The sequence below is a fragment of the Hippopotamus amphibius genome, chromosome 13 (genome assembly GCF_030028045.1).
Source record: "Hippopotamus amphibius kiboko isolate mHipAmp2 chromosome 13, mHipAmp2.hap2, whole genome shotgun sequence".
In the NCBI taxonomy this organism is placed as follows: Eukaryota; Metazoa; Chordata; class Mammalia; order Artiodactyla; family Hippopotamidae; genus Hippopotamus; species Hippopotamus amphibius.
In genome coordinates this window covers 23,036,707-23,063,594 of record NC_080198.1, presented here as the reverse complement: position 1 = coordinate 23,063,594, position 26,888 = coordinate 23,036,707, and the positions used below count along the sequence as shown (strand labels likewise).

The following is a 26,888-nucleotide window of genomic DNA, read 5'->3' as shown; positions in this document are numbered from 1 at the left end:
CTGCTGCTGTGACTGTTGCAGCCGTTGGGTTCCAGGCATTTATTTTTAAGACTAACCAGCATCCCCAGTGAAGGACAGGTGCAAATCAGATGCTATCAGTTCTAGATGTGGGTGGGGTTTAAATTCCCAAAAAGCACCAAGCAGAAGGGGGATTAAAAGCCAGAAGTCAAGGGAATCAAACCAAATGAAAATTGAAAGGCTGTTTGGGGAAGGAACAAATGGAAAAAGAGAACTCGACAGAGTAACACAGAAAAGGCTCACGGGAGCATCTACCGTGTCCCAAATTTATGGCGGGGCCAATGATGTTGGAACCATAATCTAATATGACCCACGGGGCCCTGCAGGACCCAGGTGCTGGCCACACACCCCGCCCATCATGCACGCCAGGCACAGTGGCCCTCGTCCTCGTCCTTCCTTGGGGGCCTGTATTTGCAGCCTGTCCTGTCCGTATCATTCACATCTGCTGGATCTGATCATCACCATCCTGAACACGCTGGCTCCGTTATGCCCCCTCCAAAAGCACAGAAGCAAATCCTCCTGTGACCCTGTCCTATTCCCCCCTTAACACTTACCACCAGTGAGTCCTACTGGTTTCCTTTTTCCCACGCGTCTTTCCCCATCTTAATATGTGTTCCCTGAGAGATGAGGTTTGTCTGTGGTACCAGGATTGGGGGAAAAGGGGAGCAGCATTTAAGGGGCCGCCAAAAAACCCCGGAGCCAGGATACAGAATATCTGAACGCAGTATTTTTCAAATATCAAAGTGAATACAAAACAAAATTCATTAAGAACAGAATATTGAAGTTCTCTCACCAAGACAGGATCAGCAACCATGCCCTGTCAAGCCAGACTGGAACCTGGGGTAAAAGGAAAAGTCAGTACTACTGACCCTGACTTTCCTTACACTTTTTGTATTTTGTTGATCATGGGGTTTTTTCAGCATCCATTCTGATTTCTTAAATACGGCATTAAGGTAGCCTTTATCTCAAATGCTGAGTTTTTAGAGGCCCCTTAAATTCTGCACCTGAGGCGAATGTCTCACTTGCCGACCCTAACCCTAGCCCTGAATGTCTGTCTAGTCACTTCTGTGTCCCCAGAGCAGAGCAGCACCTGGCACACAGTAGGTACTCAAGGAAATGTTAAATGAAAGCTTGAATGATGCCAGAAGAAATACACCTATTTTTGTTTTGTCCAATTCTTAAAGAAACCACTAATCCCTGAGACGACACACAGCAGTTGAGTAGCATAACCACAAGCATTAAAGACAGCCTGGGTGAGGGGAAAGCACTGGGTTATGACGCAAACCGGCTCCTTGAGGGACTGGGTTTGTCATCTTAGGTAACTGCGATGCGCTGAATTGTATCCCCTCAAAATTCATACGTCGAAGTCCTAGCCCTCAGTACCTCAGAATGTGACTGTATTTGGGGAAAGGGTCTTGAAAGAGGTCATATGGATGGGCCCTAATCCAACATGACTGGTGCTCTTTTAAGAAGAGGACCTTTGGACACATACAAGAGGCACTAGGAAAGCACACATATAGAGGATCAGGCCAAATGAAGAGGCAGTAAGAAGGAGGCCTTAGAGGAAACCAACACTACCAGGACCTTGATCTTGAACTTCCCGCCTCCAGAACCATGAAAAAATAAGTTTCTGTTATTTAAGTCACACAGTCTGTGGTCTTTTTGGCAAACTAACATAATAACCCACTCCAAACTTCCATGCTGCGAATACTGGTCTGTTGACCCTTTGGGAAAATAATGGTCCTGGACAAAGTATTTCCAAGGGCCCCTTCTAACTCTGATCTTCCTTTAACTTTGGAAGTCGAAACCTATTTCAAACAGACATGGAAATCATAAACACCATCTTGGAGAATCTGGAGACGGCGGTAGGGAATGCAAGTATTTTACAAATTGCACCATCTGATGAAAATAAATTTCCTTTAGATAAATCATCAACAATGGAAACAAAGAATAATACACAAGGACTTTTATCAGCTACATATAATAAGTAAAATATGTAAAGTACTTAATAACGTCTAATAAAAATAACAATGGAAGCACTGGGTGAATGATTTATGGAATATTCATGTATAGTAGTTTTACACAAAAATTGAAATGGGAGAGTAAAAACCTTTTAATTTACATGACAAAGTAGTCAAAAATGTAAGGATAAGTAAGAAACAGGAAACGACAATATAAACACAGCTTGATTCCAAAATTATAAGTGTAGAGGTATATATTTTTCACTAAGTGTTCACAATGGTTAGGTCTGGGTGATGATACTTGTGATTTTCATTTGTTTTTACATATTTCCACAGTTTCCAAATTTTCTGCACTGGGTATGCATGACTTTTCCCTAAAGTCCCTTTATATAAAAAAGAAGATGAAGAAGAGAAGACTGAGGCCTGATTTAAAGGACCCTGCAAGAGGCAGCAAGCCTAGAGTTCCAAAGGCAGTAGTGTCTAGTTCTGTTTGGAGATGGGAAAAGTCAGTCTTACTATCCATTTCCCTATACCTTGGTTTCCTGGGAAACAGAAGGGGTGGACTGGCTCACATGCCCCTGCAAAGCAGGCTGCTCTAGCACCCTGGGAACTGGAGGAAGCACCAACCAAGTGTGTTAACCCAGCTGGTCCGCAAGGCTTCCCACAAGCCTATATACCCAACGTGGACCTGTGATTTCCAGTAACTCCACACCTGCTGAACTATAACACACCAATCACTGACTGCCCAGGAAAAACAGAGGGGCTTCAGTGAAGGAGCACTAACTAAGCAGGGGCAGTCTGTTACTGACAGCCCCTAGCAGATGCTCCTTCTAACAAGTTCAGACTGCTGATCCAGGGGAAAGAGCGATGCTGCCGTATGAGAGGGTCTTCCCAAGGAGCTCTCCATCCCCCACCCCTAGAAGTTTGGGAAAAAGCACTCACACTTCTTGTAGATTCGGCAAGTCCTCAAAACCAGCAGGATCAATCTCAGAAAGCTTGTTGTAACTCAGGTTTCTGGTAAAAGGAGAACAAAAAACAAATACAAAAAATTAAATCAATACCCCCCAAATTCAGGACTCGTCTACCCATCCCCCCCCAAAAGAAATAATCCCTCTCTCTCCTAACTGCCCTATCCCATGCACTATTTTAAGTAACCTACTGATGCTGAGAGTTACAGATACACTTCGGCCCCAGTTAGATCCATAAACAAGCCACTGTGAAAATCTCAATTCACTTGAGGCTGGCTAAATCCAAATGGATTTCAATCAACACCATTTTTCCACTTCACAACTTTTAAAGAAGTTCTCAGGGAAGCCAGTCCTCTTACTCCACATTAGAGCATACTGGTCCAAATGCTTTGCACCATATCAAGTCCAAGGCTATTGTAAATGGCATTTTTTAAATTAATGTTTTACTAAGGCATCAAACTATATCAAGAAGCAGTAAAAGGAAAGAGGGGCCGCAAAGTGACCCTTCCTTGCCTAAAAATCAGTAGTCCTCAACCAGGAATGACATTTGGCAGAGTCTGGAGACATTTCTGCTTGTCACAACTGTAGGGAAGGCGGGGGTGAGGGGTGGGGTGGGGAGGGGGTGGTACTGGCATTTGGTGGGTAGAGGACAAGGCTGCTGCTACACATCCCACAACACACCAGACAGCCCTTCACAGCAGACGATTATCCAGACCTAAGTGTCAACAGTAACATTCACAGTTTGAGAGACCCTGGTCTAAACAAGAATTAAAGATCAAAAATCGCTCAGATGTATAGTCAAAGTTGAAAGACTGTTTAAGAAGTGAGCAATGTAAGACCGTAATCATAAGGTTTATATGAACACAGCATTCCTACCATCAATGAACAAACATTTCCAGTGATAGTCACACAGGAGAGAAGAGCAGTATCACGGGAAAACATACCAGTGTGAACCAAAGCCTCACGTGCCAGCAGTCTTCTCAGGATTATAGCATCCACCACAATTATTCAGAACTACATCTCTCTCCCTTTCATCCCCGACCCCTCCCTCAGAGGGAGACAAGGACCGAGTGTGCCAACGTTTGATCAGCTGAGCTTCCCACATCACACCCTTAACCCGGACCAGCTTAATCTTCCAGGAACAGAATCCACAGAGATGTGGACCACACAGGGGCCCTTACTTCTTAACTATGTACTGTGCCCCCCTCCCTACCACCAAAATACACCTAGTCCTGTGTATGCCAAGGGGCTGGCTAACACTTTTCATCTCAGCTATTAATTCCATTGCCATTACTGCCAATTAACAAGTAGTACAAATCGTGAGTTTACTCTGTCTCTTAAGGGGCCCAGCATCACATTAAGTGGCAACTTTCTTTTAAGCTTCCTCCAGAGACATTCCAATCAATACTAAGCCAGAGCTGAGAGCCATTTCACTGTCAACTCAAGACATTCATCTAAATAAAAGTCAAACTACCCTTGAAATTAATGGTACATCTGTGTTCAGGGCACAGCCTGAATTAAAAGCAATTTGTCCATGGATTATGTTACCATAAAGATTGAAGGTGGTAATTTTTAAACCACCTATTGAAGTCAAGTGTGAGCTTGTCTGTTCTTAGAAGAGTATTTACAATGGGATACACAAATCAACAGGTTAGACTTGGAACAGAAAATCCACAAATGGAGAGAATTCTCTCACCTCACAAAAAGGACTGAACAGAATGAAGTTTTCTTCTATGGTGAGCACATTATCATGACAAAGGGGAGTGGAAATCTTGTTTCTGGGTCCACAGATACTGTGAGTTTATAATGACTGTGACATTTATATCATCATAGGTAATGGGAGTTGTTGAGCTGAAGGAGGCATGAGAGAAATACTCAGAAACCACAAAGGCAAGAGTTGGAAGGGTAAGCAGGAAATGCAGGTGGTCGCCTGCCAGGTGTGGAATGAGGTCCACACCACAGTGCCAGCTCATCCACCCACCCACCTAAAGGGGGCATTTGCTCCTATTTCTAGAAACAAGGACGGTACAGACCAGTCTCCTCCCTTTTCAAGAGAAGCTCAATCTCTGAATTTGTATGCAAAATCTCTTCAATTCTTTAAGTATATATATAAATCTGCAGACCACACTTAGCCCGAGAACCACCATTTGCCAAGCTCTGATCTAGGTTCAAAATGAATGACATATTTCTGGCTTGTTCTACATGTCCAGGGCTGGAGCTGGGGCTCACAGGACCCAGGACCCAAGCAATTCCTGGTAGCTCCGTTGTGAATGATCTGGAATGAAATCACTTCCCTCAGTTCCCACCCCAGAAGGGTCCACATCCTTCAGCAACTCAGTATTAGAATAAAACCACTTTAAATCACAACACCCCTTGGTCCATCTTTCCCTAAAAGAGCACACACACTGTATTTAAATTTGAAAAAGGCTATACAAATTCTGCTTTTTAGATAAGGCAACTTGAGAAAGGGGCTTCCATAAGCTAGTTTTATCAAGAAGCTGGAGAGTATCAGTACTTAACCTGGAGATTCTAGTAAGCAGCAACAAAGCTTTTGTCGCTTGTAAGTGGAAATTTAAGCACTCACTGGATCTGCCTGGACGCAGCGAGTTTTTGACTTTCAATGAACTGGAAAAGCTAGGTATCAACAACTGAGTGTCTGCAGACTGGCTCTAAGAGTAACTCTCCTCTCGGGCGCCTATCAGCGACACAGAGAGAAGACAGCAGCGGAGGCTCAGGTCCCTTGGAAGAGCTCTGCTTTTGGACACAGGGCTGCCTAGCTTTTAAGTCTAAGAAAAGAATTCTGGAACAAACTGCTGATCACCAACCGCTTTATCAGGAAATGGGGAAAACATTTACTCTATTCTCCCTGACAAGTAAGTACAATCTGGGGACTTCCCTGGTGGCATAGTGGTTAAGAATCTGTCTGCGAATGCAGGGGACACGGGTTCAATCCCCGGTCCGGGAAGATCCCACATGCTGCAGAGCAACTAAGCCTGTGTGCCACGACCACTGAGCCTGCGCTCTAGAGCCCATGGTCCACAGCAAGAGAAGCCACCACAATAAGAAACCCATGCACCACAACCAACAGTAGCCCCTGCTTGCCGCAACCAGAGAAAGCCCATGCGCAGCAACGAAGACCCAAAGCAGCCAATAAGTAAATAAATTCATTAAAAACAAAAATACAATCTGAAGTAAAATCCTCAGACATCTATTGTTTGTTCATTTCTGGGAGACACATTCCCAGCATAATTATTTCTTATTGTGGTAAGATGTACACAGCACAAAATGTACCATCTTGACCATTTCTAAATGTACGGTTCAAGGGCATTAAATACATTCTCATTGTTGTGCAACCATCATGACCATCCATCCCTCCCTAGAACTTTTTTTGCATCTTTTCCAGCTGAAACTCAACACCCATGAAACACTAAGTTCCCATTCTCCCCTCCCTTCGGGCCCAGGTACCATCACTCTACATGGTGTCTATATGAATTTGACTTGGCTAGGTACCTCATATAAGTGGAGCCGTATAGTACAGGACCTTTTGTGTCTGGCTTCTTTCACTTAGCACAATGTCCTCAAGGTGTGTCCACACTGTAGCATGTGTCAGAATTTCCTGTTCCTTTTCGTGGCTGAATAATACTCCATTGTTCCATTGTATGCAGATATGTATATATCTCACCCACATTTTGTTTATCCCTCTAGCAGCTGATGGACATCTGCATTGTTTCCATCTTTCGGCTTTTGTGAATCATGCTGCTATGAACATTGGTTTATTATTTTTTTTCAAATATAATAAAGTTTAAACAAAACAAAGCAAAGCAAAAACAAAAACCCTTTGACTGCCATGCTTCCTGACAACATCACTTCTTAACGATTAAGGACATCAATCTGCTTGGCCCAAGAACTGTGCAGAGAGGGGTATGAATTCTCACCTCAGGTCTAAAGAACAATCCAAGAGTTAATCAGTGAAAAACCTTTAACGAGGCCTTTCTTTCAGGTGGCAGCTGACACGCATACCAGTCCAAAGCATCTCACTTATTTCTACAAACATGACTGCCCCTTACCAGGCTCGACATCTAAGTGTGTCTTCGGTTGAAGGTTTCAGATTCTCCTGTCAAAACAATTCATCTGTCAGCAGGACAGATGCTGTCAAAAGCATTTCTGCACCTTTCAGAAGCAAGGCAGAGGGGAAAGAAACCTCAGGGAATTTAGTCACTGCCAATTGCAGCTTTCATTAAACAGTTTGTCAGCCATTGTCATAACACAAATTTCCCTTGTTCTTGCACAAAGGGTGTGCAGATCTGTGAACAGTGGAGCCCGGCCATAGATGTTCTTTCTGCTAATCTGCTGAGAGATGACTGTCCAGCCCACCATTTGCCCAATACATGAGAGGCCCCTCCACAGAGACTGGCTCAAGTTTTAGCCAGGTTTTATCTGCAGCTGAAAAGCAAAGGGTTCAACAGTGCACAGCAATCTGCTTGCGGAGCCTTTTTCCTAGCAAGACCCCCTACCCCGATCCCACAGAATGAGAAGAGCTAAGTACTCAAATAGCTCTGAGAAATCCCCACCATTCTATAAACCTGTGCTCTCCAATTTGGCAGCCACTAGCTGTGTGACTACTGACATTTATACTTTAAGATTACAAAAAATTAAGAATTCAGCGTCTCAGTAGCATAGCCATTATCCAAGTGTCCAACCACCTGTGGCTAGCAGCTACTGTCTTGACCGCACAACTCAGGGAGAGGACATGTCCATCATCCCTGAAATTTCTGTTAATCTAAATCATCAAATAATGAACAAATACATCTAAACCATAAAGTAATCAACGAATTTTTAAAGTGAAATGGCACGTAGGGAAGGGACTTGCATTTTAAAAGTAAATTTGATTACTGTAGCTTTGTAGTACCGGCTAAAGTCAGGGAGCCTGATTCCTCCAGCTCCATTTTTCTTTCTCAAGATTGTTTTGGCTAGGGACTTCCCTGGTGGCGCAGTGGTTAAGAATCTGTCTGCCAATGCAGGGGACAAGGGATCGAGCCCTGATCCAGGAAGATCCCACATGCTGCAGAAGCAACTAAGCCCGTGCGCCACAACTACTTAAGCCCGTGCGCCTAGAGCCTGTGTTCCGCAACATGGAAGCCACCACAATGAGAAGCCCGAGCACTGCAACTAAGAGTAGCCCCCGCTTGCCACAACTAGAGAAAGCTCTCTCACAACAACGAAGACCCAACACAGCCAATAAATTAATTAATTTAAAAAAAAAGATTGCTTTGGCTATTCGGAGTCTTTTATGTTTCCATACAAATTATAAAATTTTTTGTTCTAATTCTGTGAAAAATTACAAAACAGGAGATGTAGAAAATAAACCTATGGTTACCAGGGAGTAAGAGCGGGAGGGATAAATTGGGAGATTGGGAGTGACAATATACACAGTATTGTATATAAAACAGATAACTAATAAGGACCTACTGTATAGCACAGGGAACTCTACTCAATACTCTGTAATGGTCTATATGGGAAAAGAATCTTAAAAAGAGTGGATAAAATGTATATGTATAACTGAGTCACTTTGCTGTACACCTGAAATTAACACAACACTGTAAATCAGTTACACACCAATAAAATTATTTAAAAATAAAATAGGGCTTCCTAGGTGGCACAGTGGTTGGGAATCCGCCTACCAATGCAGAGGTCACAGGTTCGATCCCGGCTCCAGGAAGATCCCACATGCCGCGGATCAACTAAGCCCGTGTGCCAAAAAATAAAAATAAAAATAAAAAAATAAAATAAAAAATAAATAAATTTGAATTTCCCAATAATTTAAGTGCTTTGTTAAAAACATGGTGGGAGGGAGGCACAGATCTCAGCCCACATCCTTCAGGCACACACAGTTCTTAACCAATCCCAACAGAGAAAACGGCGTTGAAAGCTCAATCCACGAGAAAGACTCTCTGTAAAAACAAATGCCCACTGAATGTAATTCCATAGGCTTAATCAGTATTTACATAATCTGACCAGCATCTTCCTGGATTACGACTAGAACCACATATTACGAACTTGGCAAACGCCATTCAAAGCTGGCAAACAATAATTCATTGACTCCTTGAAAGTTAAGGGATAAAAAGTTGCGTTTACTTCTGAGTAAGCTGTGGAGAGGAAATAACCCCAACATCATTAGACAACGTCCTTAGCACCTCATCCTCAAAAACAGGCACTGCTCACAGACCGCTGGCTATACAGGCCAAACCTCTCACAGGGAAGGAGGGTGCAACGCATGGCTGTATTTTTCAACTTTAATAAGAATAATAATTCAAAGTGGAAGGAAGTGGTCCCAAACCTGTGACAGGCATTCCCTGGGGAAGGACATTTCCCCATTCAGTTTGATTTCCAGGTCCGTCTATTTCCCATTGCTCAGCCCTGTGTGGGCTCCTGAACTGCATAGGACTTTGCATGTTTTAAGCTTTCAGATGTGTGCTAAGGTGAAGAATACAGCCGGAAGGAAAAGTGTGAAGCAATCCATTGACCCAACTGCTGAGCACATGGGGGCACACAGGACTAGCCTGGGAACCTCTTCTTTGTGAGCTTCATCTCTGTGGGCTTCATCTGTGTGTCTCCACTTAACCTCACACTGTGCTTTTTGCCATCCATTAAAAGAAGAGTCACCGGTGTAGGACTAACTGGGAAAAAGTGATTGGTCTTTTCAAATTTCAAGGGGGTGTGAATGAGGAAGAGCATGTGCCTTGTTAAGTTATTTAATCGCTTAAGCTTTTAAGGCTGTTTCTGCTGCATTTATACCTTCTGAGGAATTACACATCACGTTCCAATGAAATCACCACACCGTGTTCCCTAGGCCCACATTATAAGGTTTTACGAGAAGAGGTTTCTTTTTAAATCTAGGATATCAGATGTCCTTATCTTTTTTTTTTCCTGTTGCAATGTTTTCCCCTCATTAACCAAAAGCCACAACTGAATGGTCTGATCATACACATTAAAGGCTTATATTAAGAATGATAAAGCTGTATCTGAAACTGGAATCATTCCTCTGGCACCCTCACCCAAGAGTTCTCACTCAGAAGGTGGTTCTGTACTTGTCTTTCTTCAAGAAGCTGATCAACCATATAGTCCCTAAACTTAAGGCTTTGAAAAAGAAACCCGTTCAGCAAATAATCAAATGTAAACTCACTCGATAGCAACGCAATACATACAGCTCACCTTGAGAGCCTCTGGTCACTAACACTGAACAAAGTCAGTAATGAGTCACAGTTATTCTGATTTCTGAAAATGTTACACAGATAATTCTCCATGCAAATGAAGCTTACAAGCAACTCAGAAGAAGAGGTAATACACACTAGCCGTTATACAAACCCCAGAGTCAGACACTCCTTAAAATCAGCTTTAGAAATCAGTGTGGGTCTCTGAATTCTGATGCTTACAACATTATTTGACAGAAGTCTGTTGCATGTACCTCTGTAATCCTGCCAGTCCTAAATGTGCTTCTCTGCCTTAATAGCTCACACATCTCAACCAGCTTGTGGTTAATTTGAATGAAGGCTTAAGTCTTAGTCCTATAGCACCTGGCAGATGTCAAATTTGACAAATATTTATTGAGTGTTTGTCTACAATCTATACTGCACTTAGGTTAAGTTCTAATACAAATCAGGATAAGATCTAGTCCTTGACCTTAAACAGTTTACAACCTTCTGGTCAGATAAGACTCTGGACCAAATAATTGCAGCCTAAGGCTCTGACAGGGCAAGCATCTTGGGAATGATGGACCAAGAGTTGCAAACTGGCAGCTCTGGGGCCGAAGGTGGGCTGGAGGGAAATTTGTCTCCGACTGAACAGCATTTGGAGAAATCTAAAGTTTTCAGCAAAAGACAAAAAGTTTCAGCTTCTCTTGAAATTACAGGCATACCTCAGAGATATTGCGGGTTCGGTTCCAGACCACCACAATAAAGCGAATATCGCAATATAGCAAATCGCAAGAACTTTTACACTATACTGTAATCCATCAAGTGTGCAACAGCATGTCTAAAAAAAGAACGTACATGCCTTAATTATAAAATAATGCTGTCAGAAAAATGGCGCCAACAGACTTGATCGATGCAGGGTTGCCACAAACCTTCGATTTGTAAAAAAAAATGCAATAAAGCGAAACACAATAGGACAAGGTATGCCTGTCATCATGGGGCCAGCATGCTGACAGCACGATCAGCTACATTTCTTTAGCAAGGCCACTGGTTGACCACAGACCTCACCACTCCTACTGTCTCCCCCAGGATCTCTTCACTCATTTGCAGTATCTCCCTGGCCCTGCAAGCATCTGAGTTTGTTCTCCTGGCGTGGAACCATTGAGTCCAGGTGACATTCAGAGCAGGGAAGATCAATTGTGATGAGGAAGGTTTATCAGAAAATGCAAGAACTTAGCTAAACCTGGGAGAACAGTAGAAGAATAACATGGTTTTTAAGGAAGTGTTTCAGGAAAAAAGGCCAGAAAAGTACAATAAGGCATGGAAGGCATGAATCTTTACAAAAAAAAAAAAAAAAAAAAAAAGCCAAGTCAGAAGGGAGAGGGGCAAGACAGGACTGGTTTTAGGGCAAAGTCGAGAAGAGTAGGTCCGTGTTGTCAGGTCTACAACCTAGCAGGCAGTTAAGTCAAGGGTTACAAAAACCTAAGCCAACCCCACTGCCAGGTCCATTACAAACGCCAGTCTATACCGTCATTAAAGCTGACTCCCACAGGAACAGAATATCTCCTTGTTCATCTACCTCAAGTTTTGACCCAAACACTCAAGAGGCTCACCACCACTGAAAGAAATCAGCCTTTGCTTTCCACAACAAACCTTAACACAGGAGACCCTAGGATCTGTTTTTCTTGCCAAAATCTTAGTTTGGCTAAAGAGAGACAAAGTAACTGGATATGATACGGCTCACTTATTTAAGCAGTCTTGCGCTTGATTGTGGAGGATGTACTGGGGGGAGAAGCTCACAAATTTCCTGTAATAGTCACTCATTAAATATGGTCTAGGCATCACTGACCCTTAAAGATTAATTAATTTCATTAAGAGGAGGCACTCCAGCCACCGCCGCAGTTATGCGGTTTGCTGGGGACCTCACAAACAAAGGGAATTCGGGCAGAGAATAGCTGCTGGCCACAGGCTGACCCTCCTACAAACCTGTCACAAAGAGACTGCCACCCAGGATCACCCCTGCAGGGAAGAGGCACCTACAGCCATCATTTGGTTTTGCTATTACAGAAGCGGCTTTGCAGAGACTTGGGGGGGGGGGGGGGGGGGGCGAGAGGTCAGGAGTTTGGTCACTTACTCTCTACTTTATCACCTCTGAAGAGAGATCACAAATTTGCCCTTTCAGACAGTCCTTAAGCTCTATTGGGCTTTTCAAAGTCATCACCCCCTTGCCGGGCACCATCCCGCACACAGCTTCATCCTTCCCTCCTGCAAGCCCAGCCACTCTGCAGAACAGAGGGGGGTGGTGCCTTGGAGGCAGGCGCTCCCACCCCCACCAACGTCTCCTTGTCCTAAGGCACCAGGGGCTCCAGCGAGACGAGGGCTCATCAATCAGGAACTAAAGGGGACAGAAGTGCCCCAAGAACGCATGTTCACCTCGACACACCTAGAGGGTGGAGTTCCTTCAGTTAAAAAAAAATGGAGGAGGATTTTCCTAAATGAAAACTATGCTCTATTGAGGCAGGAAACGGAGGCTCTTGCTTCTGCAGTCGTTAAAACAGGTCGAGCAAAAGGGACAGGAAGTGAGGCACGCATTCATCCAGTGGATAAATTTGGAATCCTTGGTTTGCCAAGTGCTTTGTAGAGTCCACCAGCGCTCCTCTGGTCACAGATTACTGTTCTCCTGTCCTAACACCTCCACCTGTACCCCCCTGCTCTTACAAATATCCACTTTCAGGAGATTATTTTCCAGTGAAACCAACCACTGCAAAATACAGAATGTACACTAAAAGTGTGATGGGGCTTTGAAATTCATTAACTTTGGGCTGACCTATGCAAGATGCAAACTAGTAAGACCTTAGGAACTGTTCTTTGATTGAATTTTAATCCCAACAGGATTTAGATGTGTAAATGTTGGCATAACCACCAACCATAAGTGATACGGGTGATCAATTTCCTTTTCCAACACACTGAAATGCTTCTCCACTAAACACTGAGTGATTTCTCACACTTCGTGCCCCCACTTAAGGGTCCTGAGAGGAGTGTGACTATCAGAGAGGAAAATAACTATTTTAACACAGCCCCATAAAAAGTACTCCTGGTTGCAAGAAGAGGGTGGCCAGATTCCAAGCCTGTCTTGTTGGCAGGAGCTACAACCAAGGATTTCACTGGGATAAAGGGATAAAGAACTTCTGTACCAGTGACTCGAGATTCTTCAGAAATGAAACCTCCAATAATGGATTACTTCCCCTGAGTACAAGAGACACACACTGAAATATTAAGAACAAACAAAAAAACCCCTTCCCACTGAGTCATTACACGCCATTCTAAACACTCTCATCTAGATGCTTCCTAGAACCAGGAAAGGATCAAGGCATTCATTCTGTGCTTTTCTTTTTAACTCTCATTTCTGAAAATTCACTTTAACATAATCCAATCAACAAAAAATAGTAGCACATAAACCTCACCTTACAGAAATGTATGCCAAAAGATAAAAATTCAACTCTGCACGTGATGACCAGACTTTTTGATGTTTAAAAAAGTATTTAGAAGAGTGATTCTAGGCAAATATACTTGTGGGTTACAAAAGGGCAATATATGGTAAGTTGCCTATTTGTCCTCTTTAAAGGAGAGGAAGGAGGAAATGAAAGGTTTTAAGGGACAAATGACAAGAGGGCATAAAGCTGCTCATAAGGAAAACCCTTTCTGAAAAGCCAGAAGTTCCTAGGGGTATTCTCTGAAACCCCCGTCAGCTTCCATTGGAATTTACATGCATCTTCTATTTTTCCAACTGAAATCACACCCAGCATTCACTAATGGCTCAGGCACCTCTCTGTGCCTGTACAAAGGCCAAGCATCCACAAGCTACAAAGCTAACATAAAAATCTAGGTTTACTTGTATTTGCCATGATACTCTGCATTACAACTGGATTAAGCGCAAGGTTCCCACAAATATTACCAAACATTCTCTTCTTGGTTTGCTATATCTCCTTCTAGGTTTCAAACAGTCAAATGTTATCTTCTCAGTTTATCCTACCGGCCTTTCCCAGCTACCTCCTGACTTACAAATGAAGATGACTCAAATATAGAGAACAGATCCCTGATATAAAGTTAGCCAAATTCAAAAACTGAATTTACCCACAACTTTTCAAGAACACATCCACTCTATTACAGGGAGGCACACGAGGGACTCGAGCTAAGTATTTTAAAGAAAACACAGTTTGGAAAGGTCAGTCTCCTGGCTCACAGTGAAGGTGCTGACTTTATTAGCTAGCTTATCGACTTGGGATCTTGTTCTGTCAATTTTTCCACTGGGCTATTTAAAGTTTATGTGTGTCATGAAATGCTCAGCTGAAGCCAAAATTTTTCTTTCTACGATGTTCAGACGTCACAAAACACCGTAAAATCAAAAGCCTATCCACATCATTGTCCTGCGGCTGTGGTGACTTCTCTGCTTCTGGTTGTTGAAACGGCTGAGTAGATACTATGTCAGTCAAGGTGGGACAGCCAGATGGTATTTCAGCACAGCTTTTGCACAGAGTGCTTTCTGCTGTTGCAATACAGGGCTTTCCTTTTCACTGAAACTACAGACGCAAAGCATCAGATGATGCCTGTGACCTGCACGCTGGACATACTCAGCTTTTACTACATTGAATGGAAAACTGGTGGTGAAAATGATGGAGCTGCAATACACTTTTGTGGCTTTTTTTTTTTTTAAGTCATTCATCAAGGCTTCTAAAAAAAGACGTTTTCCCTCTTCCACGTGGTCCACTGACGTTTGCCGAGGCCCAGGGCTTCCTAACAGCTAGCTCCTCGTAGCCACACCCTCCCCGCCACCCCCTTGCCTCTTGAGAGTTTGTAGTTTCAGGTCATTTACTCCCAAAGATGTGTCTTAAAGGTCTGGATCCTAATGGTAAATTCTGCTAATTATCCCTCAACCAAATAATGACTACTGGTATCTACGGGATGTGAGTCCAGTTTTAAAGTAAATAAGCAGCAAAAGCAATTAAAAGCTCTACCGGAAGTCATTCATAAGTGACTCCCTTTGGAGTCCCAGTTACAGGCTGGAGAGACCTCAGAAACACCACATGGGCTTAGAGTTACTCCATCTCCTCTCTGAGTGCTAGGGCAGAGACAAAAGCCATTCAATTCCCATCTCAGCAGGAAATCAAAGCCCACAGTCCTACCAAACCCAGACATCCATGACATCAGCTACAGGGAGGCAGCTGCCCTATGAAGAGCCAGCACTTCTTTGCCTAACACTTGCTGTCTGTTGAACACACACACACACATCCCTAGCTTCCACCATCACTCCTTTTTAAAGATGATGTAATCAAATTCGTATTGGTCACAGTCTCTGCTCAGCTTGTGGTCAACCCCCTCCATCACTCTGGGTGGCGAGAGGCTGTCTTGCTCTTGTAGACGTCACGCTAACAAAATTGGCATCTGAAACCCTCTTCAGTTAGAAGCCAGCTGGGTTCCACGCACCAAGATATAGGGAATCAACCAAAGTAGAGTTTGGAGTGTGTCAGAGTTTGTACAATCAGGCTTTCGGTGATGAGACCCAATCTGTCCTCCAGCTCAGATTCTGCAGGCTGCCTTTCCTATCTCCTTGCTCCTCCCACTGGAAGACTGTCTGTCACAGCAAATAAAAGGTGCTCCTATCCCAGGTCGGGTCCACACGGCCACACAAGCGTGACTCTGCAAAACTGTGCTGGCAACCCCGTTCACCTGCAGCAAACTCAGCCCCGATCGATAAGCCAAGGCTCGATAAGCCAAGGCAGGCTTGACTTCGGTAAGGCTCACCCTTGCACAAGTACAGGGAGAAAACCACCCACGCTCTCAGACCTAGAGAGCTGCTGCAGAAAAGCACCTGCACAAACTTGTCAGGGTGGTTTAGAAGGTCACAAGTGCCTCAGAAAAGATCTTTTCTTCCCAGGGGCATGGGACAAATGGTAGGCCTGCCGCACTGCTGGTGTCAATATTTATCTAAAGCCTAGGTATTCACCATGATAGAAACCGGGCACTTTTTCAATTCACTCATTTATGTAATTTGCCACTACAAAACCCCCAAACAGAGATTCACTTACAGCTTGAATTTCTTTTCTTACCCTGCCATAGAGAAGGCTGGTGGCGGAGCCCTTGGTCTATGTCAGCCATAATCCCAGCAGCTCAAGAATAAAGCATTCAATGTGTTTCAGAACTGCCAATATCAAATGGCCTCACCCCCGAGGACAATAAAGAGACAGGGAAGTGAAACAAAGCACCTGCTTTCTCCCTCCCCATGGCATGCACGTTTTCTGCCCTGGAAGTGAACAAAGCTTAGGCCTTGCAGTAAAGTAACTGAATCCCCAGAACCACACCGGGGCATTTCTAGGTGTGACTTACTCACACTGCCGGATTAATCCAGCAATCAATACCCAAAGGTATGTGCAACTCAAAGGAAGCCATGTGCTATTTCAAGAGCCCACTTTGCTCAGCTCTGATTCTCCCAGACTCCCTCCTTCTCACCCTTTAAGGAGTCTTTCTCCCTTAGCCTCCCCCCCCCCCGCCAGATAAAGGGCTATACACAGTCCCCCTTTCCAGGTAAAAGTCAAAACAGAGAACTAGTCCATTAATATCAGGAGGAGGCCCTTAGGACCCCCCAAAATAGCTGGGCATTGTGGAAACCAGGCTCACAAATGGATTCCTCCAAGTCTCTCCCCACCACTTAAAGTTCTGAAATCTGCTTTCTGCAAAGGAAGCTGAACTGTAGCTCCCTCCATCGGTAGCTGTGTTGGCTTCTTCCAAGGAGACCCGCTGCTGTGGCCCATGGGGGAGGCCGACTTCAAGCTTTCACGCCAAGGAAACTGAGGCACTAGAGAAAGGTGGCTCTCTCTCCAGTGACAAATTAAAGAACCTCTTGCAAAGCTGCTGGGAAGTGAAGGCGAAAAGACTTCTCAAGCCAACTTCCTATAACTCATTAAATCTACTTTTCTGATCCGATACACACAATGCTTCCCAGCTAGATGGGAATCCCTCCCAACCCCCTCACTAGGATCTGGACACTCCAAGCAGCTCGATAAGGATCATCAGACTTATATCGGCCAACAGGTTGCAAATCACTCCCACTCCTTCCTGAGCAAAAGTGCGACGGCAAGTGATGAGCTATGATGCACGTGTGGTCTATGAGGGGCCAACTTTCCTACCTCTGCTTTAAATACGCCTGCTGAGTGAAAGCAGGCCAGTGCCGAGCCCTAAATGGTAGCAGCTGAGGGTGTGGTCAGTTTGATTTTTTTCTTATATGAAAATATACTGGACACTTAAGCGCCCAGTATTTCCTCACGCACACTGAGGTTAATAATTCACAAACTAACTGACATTCATCAAGGATCAGAAAATTTAAAGGTAGTTTGTGCAAACACTCCTGTTCTTGCTCTTAACAGCTGGTTTATTTAACTGATGGCTTCTGTTGCCATTAGGGGCAGGTAGCATTTCAAAAGGTTACGTGTGAAGGTAGATACACCACCAGCCAGCCAGGTCACTTAGCCTCTGGCTTACATGTTATCCAAAACTCCAGCAATTATTTTCCTCCTAGATGGAAAAGTCAGACAATTACAGTAAGGTGAAAATCCAGGACAGCAAAAGTCCTGGTTTGCTGATCAGACTTTATCGTAATCATGCTCTCTTGTTTCTAACCTGGGCCCTCCAGATGGACAATCCTCCCGAAATGCCAGTGCACGAAAGAGCAGGAGGTCGGTGGCATAGCACTCATTCAAGAGGCAAGCCGCCTGGATCTCCGACCAGCCTGTCCCGTGTCCCCCCACCCCCCACCCCAGAAGGGAGGGCCCGATTCCCTCTCCCCTCAGATCTTACTCTTTCCATCTCCCTTGATCTCCCTTAACTTCACTCTCTCTCTAAAATCATGTGTACGTGTGTTGAGAATGGGGAGGGAGACAGCCTTCTCCAGACACTGAGTGTCTCCAACCTGCTGCAGGACAGGACAGTTAGCAGTGGTTGGTGGCGGTTGTCTTTCAACCCAGGGAAATTAAGCCTTGGGGGTCTGTGTTATCTGCAAAGCCATGAACTTCCTACAAACACGGGATCCACTGCCTGCGTTTAAGAACCCAAGGATAGCTCTAAGGCCACATGAACATCCACATAATCCTTGTTAAAGAGGTTACACATTAACTGCCACACATCTCAAGGAAGAGCCTATTACCTCCACCATCTCCACACCTTTTATATTCTGCCTTTGAAAGGTCTTTCTGGAAGTTGCTACCACAGCGTTTGAAATAAATAAAACTGCGTCCATATTTTGTTTTAGTTTTTAATAAGCAGCAACTTCAATGGGGCCAGCTGGCCCTTAAAAGGTATCTAGTTAACCCCTAAGTGACAAAAAATAACAGGAGACCCCAAAGGGCAGACGTACAGGATGGCCAACCTGTGGTTATTTCAACAGGGGTTTCAGGGACATGGGGAAACAGTGCCTGGGATAACACCACACAGCAGAAAGGCCAGTGGTCATTCACATCTAGTTTGGAAATAAGTGAACACACACGAGTTTATTAAGCACCAGGAATGGTGCTGGACTCCAGAACCACAGGACACTAAGGTGGCCTCTACCCTCAAAGAGTGTACAACAGGAGGGGAATAAGATGTTGGGCGAGTAACCAGAGACGTGTTCCAAAGGCCATACAGGAACAAGACCTCGGCCACCCTCACCCAGGTGTTTGGGGAGACCTCTCTGAGGAATGCTTTAACCTGAGACCAGAAGGATAATACGAGCGGAGCAAAAAAGGCACAGTGACCAGAGCACAGGCAAAGGCCCTGAAGGGAGGAAAAGGTTTGGCTGGTGAAGGAAACACTCAGTCCTGTGTTACCTGAGCTGAGAAAGCACCTGGTATCAAGTGACTGCAGTGGAGGGTGGGCGGGAGGCAGGGGAACAGACACCTGGAACCACATGGAAACTGGGCCTAAGGGAGACCACTGTCCAGGGCAGCGAGTCTCACACTTCAGACTTGAAAGCCACGGCCCCACAGAACTGCTTAACATGCAGATTCCCAGGCCCTGGCACCAGCGATTCAGGCTCTGAGGTCAACAGGAGAGTTAGAAAATGCCTACTGGCTCCCTGGAGGACTAACAGAAGGCCACCATGTCATTATTATTTCAATAATAATCAGCCCACTGGCCAGTCCACCTTAACTGGAGGATCGCCACAGATGGGTTGCCAACGTTTTTCTAAAGCCTACCTGCTGGCCTCCTCTCAAGTGCCACACCACCACCTGGGACCCCTGCCTCTATCCCCTCGGCTCATCTAGAAGGGGACTAGAGAGTAAGAAACAAAAAATAACAGGGGCACAGGTCCTCCAACCGAGGCCCAGGGTTCTCAGTGCTTGCAGAGGTACAGTACTGACCCTCTGAGTAACCCCACCGGCCACTCTCCCTCTGGCTCCTCACTGTAAAGCCTCGGCTTCCTTTCCCATTAAAAGCCACCAGGGCCACAGTTTTCAATTAGCTGTGTCAGCCTACCACCCCGAAACCGCCCAAGTTCAACATGTGGGCCCTCCCCCCAGCTTCCGCTCTCCACAAGCACTTCACACCTCCCTATTGTAAACCTGTCCAGAGCAATTACCCTGCCTGCGTTTGGAAAGCCTCGGGACCGCATTTCTGTCTAATTTATAGCTGCAAAGCTCTGTCAGCAGAGGCAGCCTTGCCCTGGAGCAGAGGAAGTGCAGAGAAAATGGTCAAACCTGGTTGTAAATGCACGTGCACAGCAAATTTCCTTAAGATTACAGGAGGGCAAATTCTCCCATTCTCCCAGTGGAGAACATGGTGTGATAAGTAAGCTCCCTCAGAGAGTCGGAAATCTGGATTCGCTGCAGAAATAACTATTGTTCTATTCTGCCGCATTTCCTCCTTCGCCTAGGATTATAAACAGGGAGACAAGTAAAGCAAATAAACCAGGCAAGTACTGCCCATTATGTTTCTACCTGAAGATCTCAAAAGTCTTTAAAATCTTCAAAATAAAATCTTGCTCACCTAAGGAAGGTAAGACAAATTTCTCTATCTGGGAAATTCAATTCATCCAAAATTTTATGACCTGTCTCTTTTTAAAACACACCCTGCTTACAACTCAACAAAAAGACAAATGACCTGATTGAAAAAAGGGCAAAGAAAATGAATAAATATTTTTCCAAAAGAGATATACAAGTGGCCAAGAAGCACATGAAAAGATGCTCAGCGTCACTAGTCACTGGGGAAATGAAAATCAAAACCACGAGGAGATACCACTTCATACCTACCAGGAAGGCTGTAAATAAGCAGGCAGGCAATAACAAGTACTGGTGAGGCTGAGGAGGAATAGGAAACTTCATTCGCTCCCGATGAAATTGTAAAAGGGGGCGTGCAGCTTCTGTGCAAAACAGCCTAGCAGTTTCTCAAAAACTTAGAGTTACCACATGACCCAGCAATTCCAGTCCTAGGTATCTACCCAAGAGAAATGAAAACATACATTCATACAAGATGGTGTACACTGATGTCCACAGCAGCATTATTCACATTAGTCAAAAAGTCCATCAACTTATGAATGGATAAACTCAATGTGGTCTATTCATACAAGGGAATATTACACAGCCACGAAAAGGAAAGAATTGCTGATACATGCTACAACATGGAAGAACCCTGAAAACACTACACTAAGTGAAAGAAGCCAGACACAAAAGGCCACGTACTGTATGATTCCATTTATATGAATGCCCAGAACAGGCAAATCCAGAGAGACAGAAAGCAGATGCTGCCAGAGGAAGAGAAGGAGGAGAGTGGGGAGGGGCTGCTAAGGGAACAGGGTATTGCCCTTGGGTGATGAAGATGTGCTGGAATTAGTAGTGACAATTGTACAAATCTATGAATATACTAAAAGCCTGAATCACAGTTTAAAAGGATGGCTTCTGTGATATTTAAACTATATTTCAATGACTTTATTATAAAAAACAAAACACAAAACCTTCTGCCTTAGCAGGCCTTCAAAATTCCAGACTGAAAATGCCACCTAGCTACTTCTATACCACACAAATGCAGAAATGACCCTTTCCTCTAAGTGCCAGGAGATAAATGAAGTAGGGAACTGGTAAAATATCCACATTTCAGATGATAAAGGCATGATACTACCTCTAAAATCCCTCCCATACAATCAACTCCTTCTTGCTTCCTAAACTATACTACACTCAAGATCATAGCTCTGCCTACCAACACATCAAAAGTGGAAACACTCAGTTGGAGTTTATCCTCCCACGGAAAACAAATTCTCAGGATTTCAAAAGAGAATTTTTTTTTCTTCTTTTCAGTAATTATTTAATAAGTCTGTGGAAAGCAGGCTTCTCCCAGTGGCAAGCCATTCAAAAATTAAGAGCAAGCCAGAGGCAGGAGGAAATGTCACCACAATTCAGAGAAAAGAAATTAAGATCTGATTGATTAAGATCTGATCCCTTTCTGTGGTTGGGGCAGGCAGATTTTAGAAAAAGAGCATGCTATTTTGAGAGAAGTCCTTCCAGAGGAAAAGTTGGGGGGAGAGGGGAGACTATACATTTCAGTTTTATATTAAAAATTTGTTGAATCTGATTGAAAGCAGATACAAATGGCCAACACCCCCCAAATCCCCTATCTCCCTCCACCCCAACATATATGCTGGTCCCTTCAGGTCAAGAACATGTCCCCCTAGACTGCAGGTACCACACCACAGCACAGCCCTCGCCAGCAAACATGCAGTTAACTGGAAGTCCAAAAGTCTAATGGGGCCAGGACGCCAACCAACATCAAAGAGATTCCAGTTGCTCCCCTTATGCAATAAACTTCTTTCACCTGACATCATTCACACTTTCAGAGTGCAAAGTTCACTCTGATATTGGTGGCTTTCTCACTTTGTAGCTTTTTTGGCAAGTCTCCCTTGGCCTAGTTGCTCATTAATATATAATCAGAACATTAAAAGCATTGTTTCACCTTCTACGGAGGCTGTGGCCAATTTAATAAAGCTGACATTGTCCCTGGGATGGAGGAACTACTTTGTAAGTCACAGACAACTCAAAGATGCCCAGGTCAAAGCATACGTATGTGTCCACACGCTCACACTCATACAAGAGGTACGTATTTCACAAGATGTTTTTGATACTCTTACCTGGCAAAGGGGTAAGATTAAAATGTTGATCTTACCACAGAAGTAAACCTGGCATTTCCTCCCCTTTCAACACCAAATTACTCCTTACCTTTTAAACCCTTCCAGGAAGTCGTGATATTTGTGGCAGGAAGACAGATGAGTGGGAAGGGACATCTCAAGGGCCAGCAGGCAGTCTACGAGGATACTGGGGAGGGCACTACTTTTACTTTTCAAATCAGACACACACCAGGACAACTCACTTTCGAGACCATGTTTACTTTGCCGAAAGCCACATTCTAAACACACGCTCGTTTGTGGAAGGGAAGCGGCTTAGAGTCCAACCTTGTTTATGCTCCAAGTAGGTTTGACAGAAAAACCACATCAATTTGTTTTAAAAATAATTTCCATTTGCTGGAAGCTGTTCCTGAAGGGTTCTCCACCACGCTAATCTGCTCTGATTCCTACCAGCTGGAGGTGCCAGGCACGCCGGCCACAGACGGGGTGGGCTGGGCACAGGTGGGCTGGCTGTGCACGCACGGCAGCAGGCTGGGGCAACTTCTGGGGACCCACAAAGCCACTGGGCCATCCCCCTCCGGGACACACAATCACCTTCGGTTTAAGAACGCACAGACGTTTCCTAGTTCAGAGGTAAGACTGAGCGAGGAAACTGACACGCCCATGCAGACACACAGAAGCACAGTTTTCTAGGCAATTACACCTGGGGAGAGGTGGGGGGGGGGGCGCGGGGGGAGGGGAGGCTTTTCCTGCTCTCAGAAACACATCATTTCTAAGTATTAGGGACACGGATGTGTGTTCGAGCCCAAAGTTCACAGCTGAGGGCACTAAGAGAATTTATTTGGCTAACTGAGCCTGAAAAAAAGAAGGAAACTTAGAAAAGGAAGTGTCCATGGGTAACACTGGCAAAGATCTTCGGCCTCATCAACTGAAGAAATGCAGGTTAATGTAACCTGATCCCATCTCCATGTATTCAACCGGTGTATGGTCAGAGAAAGAAAACAATCTCATGTTTGTGACGGGAAAACAGGCAAAATTTCACATGTAAATCCTAAATCGGTAGCCTCTTAGAAGCAGCAGTGCCAAGTCTTAAGAATTTGCATATCCAGAGCAATTTGGATTTAACACAACCTAAGGAAATAAGAAATGTATAAACATACATGTATAAGGATGTTTACCACAGTTTAAGAAAAAACCTAAATACCCAATATCAGGGGAAGTTTAATTAAGACAAACCATATTTATTTAAATGTTTGAAGTTGGAGAAACTATTCATGATACTGAGTCAAAAAAAAAAAAGCATGTTCTGTTGCATATACATCTAAACTAATATTACATGTCAATTATTCAATTAAATTTTTTTTAAAAAGCAGAATTACAAATGAACAGGACCCCTCATTTTGTTTAAAAGAAAAATAACTTGAAATAATACTCAAACACAGAAATTACTGGAGAATTATACATCAAAGTGGCAATATTTATCAATGGATAATAGGATCAATTATTTTTTTCTTATGTAGTTTCCTCTTTATTCAATATACATGTCTACCATGTGTTACCAGAAAATTAAAAGTAACTAAAATAAATGCACAGGGAATTCCCTGGTGGTTCAGTGGTTAGGACTTGGCACTTTCACTGATGAGGGCACAGGTTCAATCCCTGGTCCGGGAACTAAGATCCCGCAAGCCACCGGGAGCGGCCAATCAATAAATTAAATTAAATGAATTCACGGTAATTAGCAGGTTAATGGCATAAACCTCTTTAGCATCAAGTCAGCTTCCCCAACTTACCGAGTATAAAAGGGTCTTCCTACAGATTCACAGCCCAAGACCTCAACACTGTTCAAATAAACATTTGAGGCAGAGCGCACCAGGCAAAACATAATAGCTTTCCCACTGCCTCCCATTAGCACCTCTGGGGGACTGCCCACACCTGAGGTCCACGCTAAATGGGGGTAGATTTAGAAATCCGTCTGCCCAAAGTGTCTCCAGCCCCTGGAAGCTTCTATCACTCTAAGTTTCTACTTTGGACTGGACCACTGAGGGCACAGTAACCTGCCCTTAGTGTTCTTACAACTCGTCAGGTCGAGGAGAACAGCCTTTCTCTCTGTCAGCAAAGAGGAAGAAAAAAATGACCTTGGCCTGATCATCCTTTCTGTCAAAGTAGAGGTCTTAGTAAAGTAAAGGAGAGCCAGGCAACCCAAACCAGCTGCCTGGCCGGGGCTCAGCATAAACTGAGCAGAATAACCACAAGGGGAAGGGTGTCTAGACAGCCTCAGTCTAGGTAAGATGCAACCCTCCCCTGCAGTGTCAACTCTGCAAAAATGGACTCCAAACATCGGCTCCAGCAAGAGGGCAGAGGAGAGAGCATGCAGGCAGGTGGAAAATGCACTGTGGGCTCTTTTGCCAAACACAACATAGGGGAAGGTGCTGGGCCTGGTCCACCTGATACCAGAGACCCAGAAAGAAGGCAGGTCCCATCCAACACAAACTGAAAAGGGGTTTCGGGAACAATACCTGGATATGGGCTTTAACAGCCACCTTCCCATGACAGAGGGACTAAAAAGACAGTTCTTCATGTGGCACACAAGCTGCCTGTATCTGTCATCTCTCCCCTTGGGTGCCATTTCTTTCTTCTTCCTTTCCATTCCTTTAAGTTTCTCAACACGAATATTTGGTGGAGGATGGAGGAAACTATCAAATAGACAAGGTATTGAAATGACAGACAGCTGAGCTCCTGGGAGAGTTAAATTATCCCAGTTGTCTGGGAATGGCATTTCTGTAGGGCTTCCAGGACTACATATAGGGTTGGTTAAAAAGTTTGTCTGGCTTTAAGTAAAAATAAAAGACACATTTTTCATTTTCACCAAGAACTTCATTGAACAACATATTCATTAACTGAACTAACTTTCTGGCCAACCCAAGAGAATGAATACCAACAGCTCCATCTATGTCAGTATCTGTCCTGAGCATTTAATATGTTCCAGGCTTTGTGCTAGATTCCGTGAGCACCATGGTGGGTCAGAACCAAAGCCAGTCCCTGCTTCCAGGGAGCTGACAGTCTAATGGGATATTAATCAAATTAGGACACGGAACTTCTGTACAAAGAACTGCAGGGTCCTCGAGGCAGGAATCTAACCCAGAGGGAACGTCAGCAAAGGTCTCCAGGAGAAGAGACATTTAAGGGGGACGAGCTGCAGTTTGCAAGGCAGGGCGAGAACAACACTCCTCCTGGCAGAGGGAACAGGATATAAGGGACACGTGACACATGCAGTATTCTAAGAGCCTGGAAAAAGTTCCACGTGGTGGCTGGGGTACACGGAACCAGGTAAGAAGGAACTATGAAGCTGGAGAGGCAGGTGGACAGCCAGGGCAGTTAGGCAATGGGAGTCTTATATTCCAATGTGTGATTCTGCCAAGATCCCAATGGTGGAAGCGGGGGGGGGGGGGGGGGGGGGGGGGTGGCAGAAGAGCTGTGAGTAAAAAGTTCTCTACTTCCTGTAAAGCCTGCCTAACACAAAGAGTGGTATAGAAGAAAATTGCACATAACATTTATCGGCCAAATCACTGACGAATTCCACCTTCTTTTTACCTCTGCTGTAGTCTTTTTTTAAAATGGGGGGGGGGGGGGGCAGTGGGTCACTCATGGCCACAGAGGTCTCCCAGGACCACGTACAGCTCACAGGACTGCACAACCCAAGGCACGCCAATGATCTCAGGCGAAGTACACACTCCATCAGCTGGCCTAACTGTTTATATGTTCTTGAGTTAAAAATACACCACTCAGGTCAGCGTTAACACCAGGGCCTTATCACCAAGGCTGTTTGCAAGCCTGTTACACAAGGCCAGCCTAGGACTTGCCCATCTTTTAAATGTGCCTCGATCTGCAAATTGTCTGCCGATACATCAGTGGGATTATAATAAAGCCACCAAATACACACCCATTTGAGAAAAACACTTTCCAAACCCAAGGATACTTTACTGTTTATAAATAGTTTACTTTTTTTGATCCCTGGGCATATAATATTCGCAGTTGCTCCAGAAACCAAAGAAACATGGAACAGGAACACAAACCACAACCTCGCAGAAACAATAAACAACAGATGGCGAGACATATGCGCAGGCCGCCACCCCCTGCACCAAAGGGGCACACCAGCAATGGATGCTGACCCACCAGCCCGCCAACAAAGACACGTGCTCTGCCCGATCACATCACGCTCTAGACACCACTTACGGAGCACCGTCCACAGAACTGTGTTAGGCGCTTCGGGCCACCAAGGAAGAGAAGAGCCAACCACAGGCCTCGAGGAATTCACAGACTTGAAAGGGAGGCAAGACAAACACGAAAAAGTAGACACCAGTATTACTGTATTCTTTCTAAATACGGTTCTGTACAGTCGGGGTTCGGGTTCTAACTCGGGCAAGTGCTAGACTCTGGGCAGGGTATTCAACTACTCTGGGCCTCGTATAATATAGAGGTACGATATTTCATAGAGTTAAGACGATAATTAACTGAGTTCATGTCCATGTGTCCTGATGCAAACACGCAAACCATTACTGCTATGTGCTGGTCCCCCTTTTAACAGTGATAAATTACTTCACGTCTGTCC

The 26,888-nt window shown here is 44.5% G+C and overlaps 1 protein-coding gene across 2 annotated transcripts in view; it reads right to left on the bottom strand.

Annotated features, from left to right (window-relative positions):
* Window positions 1-26,888, bottom strand: part of LRIG1 (leucine rich repeats and immunoglobulin like domains 1) — a 117,555-nt gene that overhangs the window by 75,023 nt on the left and 15,644 nt on the right. For both annotated transcript variants that reach the window (XM_057705087.1, XM_057705088.1), the window contains exon 2: window positions 2,922-2,993. In XM_057705087.1, the coding sequence (XP_057561070.1) occupies window positions 2,922-2,993 (72 nt within the window). The remainder of the gene's footprint in view (window positions 1-2,921; window positions 2,994-26,888) is intronic.